Source organism: Trichechus manatus, unplaced genomic scaffold, assembly GCF_000243295.1.
Source record: "Trichechus manatus latirostris isolate Lorelei unplaced genomic scaffold, TriManLat1.0 scaffold00115, whole genome shotgun sequence".
Taxonomy (NCBI): Eukaryota; Metazoa; Chordata; class Mammalia; order Sirenia; family Trichechidae; genus Trichechus; species Trichechus manatus.
In genome coordinates, this window is record NW_004444051.1 from 1,444,364 (window position 1) to 1,450,363 (window position 6,000).

Consider the following 6,000-nt stretch of genomic DNA (forward strand, 5'->3'; position numbering starts at 1 on the left):
GATTGTCATTCCATGTTCAGTGCAATGTTCTCCCTATAATAAGGTCGTGATTATAATACATCAACTCTTCAGTGAAAAACCAGTGCTAGAAAAACAAAAGAGGGTGTAAAGATGTGGAATGAAGGAGTGGGGCTTGGAACCTGAGTTCTAACTTGTACCCACTCCCGATCAGTGCACTGATGCATTCATTTGGTGTATAATTGCAGAGAGATAAATATGGGCAGTCCATAAGAATCATAATAGCTGTAATAATTTTTGAAATGAAGTAGTACATTACTACTATATTTACTTACCTGAGAGGCATTAACTGGTACATAATAATTGCTACACACACTTTTGAATTTGACAATCCCATTTTAGTGTCCAAATGCTTTAAACAGTATAACATGGTAGTGTATAATACAGGTGGTAGTCCACCACCCGTCTGTCATGAGTTTGCCATACTTTGGTGGCTTGCGTGTTGCTATGATGCTGGAAGCTATGTCACCAGTATTTCAAACACCAACAGGGTCACCCATGGTGGAAGGGTTTCAGCGGAGCTTCCAGACTAAAACAGACTAGGAAGAAAAGCTTGATAATCTATTTCTGAAAACTTACCAATGAAAACCTTATGGATCACAACGGAAGCCTGTCCGATATAGTGCTGGAAGATAAGCCCCATAGGCTGGTAGGCCCTCAATGTACACAATGGCCTCAACAATGGACTTGAGTATACCAAGGATCATGAAGATGGCACAGGACTGGGCAATGTTTTGTTCTGTTGTATGTGGGGTCACAATGAATTGAAGCTGACTTGATGGCAACTAACAACAACAAAGGCAAAGTAGTACAGAGTCTGCGTCCTGCATCCATGCCTACCAGGTGACAGGGGCAGGTCTCTGAGAGACACAGAAGGAGTATAACGTTTAGTCAGCAAGTGACTTATGTTCTTTCCTCTTTCAGGATCCCCTCAGTCTCATGACCAGCATACAAGTGAAACCACTTTCTACTAATGTGACATTACTTAACCTCTTGGTGCTTCAGTTTCCTCATCAGAACCAACCTCATTAGGTTGTTGTGAGAAGTTACATGAGCTAACACATGTAAAGGGCTCAGACCAATGCCTGGTACATAGCAAATACACGTTAATTATAATGAGGTAGCTCTGATTATAATTATTATACAGCAGGCTCTTAATTTTCAGCTTGAATACAAGGAAATAAAGCCATGCTGTGAAAAATTACTGCACTTGTAAAAAAATCTTTTTTTTTCCTGCTTACACACCGAAACACAGTTTAAATATGCCCTCCAGGTTTCAGAGAGGAAGATCAGATTTACAGTACACAAAAGGAAAGGCAGTTTTACAACGAACTTACAGCTCTAACTACTGAGAAAATTCCAGAATTTGTATAGGCATGAAGAACATTTAAAGCACAAAAACTTGTCTGATTTCATCAGATGTAACTGGCATGGAATGAGGAACGTTATCAAACACGAACAAAAACATTGTGGGAGTTTATTTTGCATCGCCACCACATTTGAGGAAGGATGAGGCTGGATGGGAAAAGTGGTTTGAGTTCCACTGACAACAACATAATTGAAATTGTGGTTTTGTTTATTTTATTAGCAAATTGTATTTTCAAGCAAAACTCCATTTGTCACGAGAAATCTCCTAGAGAAGCTTTCTAGGCAGATCCAAGTAATGGAGAAACTCGCAGCTGTCAGTGATGAGAACATAGGAAACATCGGTTCTGTCATCGAAGGTAAGCATCAGATGCAAACCCTATCGCCATTCATGCAAATGATGACACAGCTAGCCCACCCCCCTGCCTGCGTCTGTTCATTGTTTTATCAGGACAGCAGAGAAACATTCTGAGCTATGGAATAGGGCGTGGTGGTCTCATGAACACCATGTTCCAGCCTTCTGAGTCAACCATTGGAGACAAGGTTGTGTCTATAGAAACCTCCAGAAGTCAGATACTAAGGTATGGAGAGAAACAGCAAACACCTCGTAGGCAGAGTTTCACAGACTGCTGATGCACCTCCATTTATGGACAAATGATCAGAACTGGTCTCACTCATGGCGCTAGCTAAGACAACTCCCATAACAGTTGACTGTCTAATGGAAGATATTTCAAAACCCTACTAGGAAAAGGTAGAAATATGTGAACTTGAAGGCCTATAGAAGAGCCCTAGTTCTGAGAGTTTTCGAAACAAACTTGACATTGGGAAGATGTCTTTGAATTTGTGTGGTCTGGCTACGGGGCTCTTTTGTAAAGACAAGAATTTATGTCTTAAAAAAACAAAAAACCCAATGCCTCCACCAGACTGAGTCCAGTACAGCTACCACCACTGACTGCTCTGACCGGGATCACAACAGAGGGTTCTGGACAGAGCTGGAGAAGGATGCAGAACAAAATTCTAACACACACAAAAAAGACCAGATTTACTGGCCTGAAAGAGACTGGAGAAACCTCGAGTGTATGGCCCCCAGACACCCTTTTAGCTCAGTGGTGAAGTCACTTCCGAGGTTCACCATTCAGCTGGGGATTGGACAGCCCCATAAAACAAAATGGGACTAATGAGGCACAGCAGTCCAGGGACAAGCACTAGAAGGCAGATTGGGACAGGAAAGCTGGTGATAGGGAACCTAAGGTTGAGTAAGGACAGTGTTGACATGTAATGGGATTGTTAACCATTGTCATAGGGCAACATGTGTACTAACTGTTTAGTGAGAAATTATTTTGTTCTGTAAACCTTCATCTAAAGGGAGAATAGCAGCACAACTGGAAGAACATAATCAATGTCACTGAACTGTGCATGTAGAAATTTTTGAAATGGTGTATCTTTGGCTATGTATATTTTCACCAAAAAAAAAAAAAAAAAAAAAACGGTCGAGAAGGGAGAAGGTTGACATGTTGTGGGGTTGTTAACCAATGTCATAAAACAATATGTGTACTGACTGTTTAATGAGAAACTATTTGTTCTGTAAACCTTCACCTGAAGTGCAATAAAAATAAAAAATTTAAAAAAAAATTCTGCCATCACAGGTTCAATGGAAATAGTGAGACACTAAGGTCTTCTAAGGTCCCTGGGTGGCACAAACAGTTTGCGCTCAACTACTAACCGAAAGGTTGGCAGTTCAAACCCACCCCGTGGCTCCGCAGGACAAAGAGCTGGCGATCTGCTCCATAAAGATTATAGCAAAGAAAACCTTATGTAGCAGTTCTGCTCTGACACACGTGAGGTCGCCATAAGTCAGAATCAGCTTGACAGCAACAGGTTTGGTTTTTGGATAGGGTCTTCTAGGAGTCCCTGGATGGTGCAAACAGTTAAGCACTGGGCTACTAACCAAAAGACTGGCAGTTCGAACCTACCCAGAGGTGCTTTGGAAGAAAGACCTGGCAATCTACTTCCAAAAGATCACAGCCATTGAAAACCCTATGGAGCACAGTTCTACTCTGACATACACACAGTTGCCATGAGTTGGAATCAACTCCACAGCAACTGGTTTGGGTTTTGTTGTTTTTTTTTTTTTTAGGGTCTTCTAGGTAATCTCAGGAGTCCTGGTGGCATAGTGGTTAAGTTCTCAGCTGCTAACCAAAAGGTTGGCAGTTGGAATCCCCCAGCCACTCCTTGGAAACCCTATGGGTCAGTTCTACTCTGTCCTATAGGGTCACTATGAGTCAGAATCAGCTCGATGGCAATGGGTTTGGTTTGGTTTGGTTTAGGTAATCTCAGTTTAAGCCTAAAAACCTGTACATTTCTGCCTCCTGCAACTGTTCCCACCAGGAGCAGGTGACTTGGCAGGTCTGTGAGAGGCACGAAAAGGGGTAGGACATTGAAGCAGCAAATAACTGGTGTCTTCACTTCTCTCAGGCCCTTCCTCATTATCAAAACCCACACAGGAGTGAAATGTTGACCCTGCCTTACCTGATAGAGTGCTGCCCAGTCATTTCAGTCTAAGAACCACCTGGGCAGGTAAAAACTCCCTAACTACCTATTGCTGCCCTCCATCCCATTCAGAAAAATCTTCTGCAGTTAGGTTCTCTGATTCTTTGCTTTTTTTTTTTTTTTTTTTTTGCTATAAGGTTACAGATGAGATGATATTGGCGCATCTCCAGAGTAGAGCTGCTGTGATTTCTGTCACTTAAAGCAAATAGCTTTGCTGTTGCTGGGTTTTCTTCCCTTCCCAGGCTGCAAGATTCCTCATCACAGCTTCTTTGCCCTTTGGACCCGTCAGCCAACCACAGAGGAATCTTATAGCTCAGACTGAAAACCACAGTCTTTAAAAAAGTGAGAGGCCCCTGAGGATGCCTCCCCCATCTCCACCCAAGTACATGTCTTCATCTACTTCATTTAAAACATATGTTGTTGATTCCTGAGAGATAACCTCTAAAACCTTGGAATTTCCCCAGTGATTGAAGTGTCTTTAATGAGGCCTCCAGACCACAGCTAACCTAACAGGTTATGCTAATGAGGTGACTCTGTGTGGGAAATGGCCAGGTCAGAAAGACCCATCGTATGATATCAGCCGATCTCAGGGAAAGGGGCCAGGATTCAATCAATCATGCCTATGTAAAAAGACCCAACTAAAGCTTTAGACACAGAAGCTCCATGGGCTTCCTGGTTGACCAAAGTTATCAGTACACGGGAGGGTGACCCGCCTTTGTTGAAACCTGGAAGCTCCGAGTTGGGGACCCTCCCAGACCTCGCGCTATACATCTCTTCTTCATACTCATCCTGAGCTGCGTCCTCTTTGCTGTGATAAAGCTCTAATCCTGAAAAAAAAAAAATTCAATTAAATTAAAAATGTGTCATGGGATGGGGGTGGCTCTTCTTTTTCAGCCATACCAGAATTCCACAAGAAGCTGTCTTTGCTCTCATTCTGGACCAAGTGCTGCAGCCCAGCTGGTGTCTACCACAGCTCAGCCGACAGAATGATTAGGCAGCTGGAGGCCAGCTTTGCTAGAACTGTCAACAAAGAGTATCCAGGACTCGCCGACTCAGGTACAGGCCAGTGGGAGGGACAGCATTTCTGCCCTTAGGTATGAAAGTGAGCATTTGTGGGGTTCCGTGCCACCTCCACCACAGCCTGGAAAGCGGGGGGCGGGTGGCAAAAGGCCAGCCCTGAAAAACCTACTCGCCAGGGAAAACATCTTCAATAACAGCAAGTTAGATTTAAGATTTGAGACTGTGTATACCTTTCTCATTAAAATGTCACCACTTTGGAGTGTTACATGATTCAACAAACCTCAAAAAAACTATTTGGCAGTTTCTATGAAAGTTAAATATACATTTACCTTATGACCCAGTAATTCCACTCCTAAATATATCAAGAGAAATAGGTGTCAATGTTGACAAAAAAAGACATCTATAAAGACTGTTCATAGCAGCTTTATGCGCAGTAGTCAAACAATCAGAAACAACCTAAATCAACAAGAGAATGGATAAATTTTAATATAGTCATATAAATAGGATATTATACAGCAATTTTTTAAAAAAGGACAAATTACTGCAATTAGCAACCATTTGGATGAATCTCACAGATATTTTGTTGAATAAATGCAGTCAGATACAAAAGTAAACACTGCATAATTTTAATTTATATGAAGTTCAAGAACAGACAAAACTGATGTTTATAGAAGTCAGGTTATAGAAGTCTGGTAGCTACAATGCTACAGCTATCATGGCTATACCTATAATGGTTTTAGCTATAAAGGTTACATCTGGTTACCTCTAGGTAATGGTTACCAATTGGTAGCTATAGCCTGGGAAGGGGCACAAGAAAACCTTATGAGGTGCTGGCCATCTTCTATATCTTGATTTGAATGCAGTCACACACATGTATACGTATGTAAAAATCATCCAGCAAGCTGTACACTGAAGATTAGTTCTCTTAACTAATCTCCCTCTATATATCTTACACTTACAATAAAATGATAAATGAATTATGAATTATAAAATGGATGGATGGATGGGTGGATGGATGGATAGATGGATGGATGGGTGGGTGGGTGG

At 41.9% G+C, this 6,000-nt stretch overlaps 1 protein-coding gene across 4 annotated transcripts in view; it reads left to right on the forward strand.

Moving 5' to 3' along the window:
* Positions 1-6,000, forward strand: part of RIPOR2 (RHO family interacting cell polarization regulator 2) — a 166,607-nt gene that overhangs the window by 124,846 nt on the left and 35,761 nt on the right. For 2 of the 4 annotated variants that reach the window (XM_004383980.3, XM_023738333.1), the window contains exons 16-17: positions 1,607-1,742; positions 4,828-4,989. In XM_004383980.3, the coding sequence (XP_004384037.2) occupies positions 1,607-1,742; positions 4,828-4,989 (298 nt within the window). Of the gene's footprint in view, positions 1-1,606; positions 1,743-1,834; positions 2,377-3,858; positions 4,063-4,827; positions 4,990-6,000 lie in introns of those variants that run through there. The other 2 variants (XM_023738334.1, XM_023738335.1) reach the window with 2 other exon arrangements.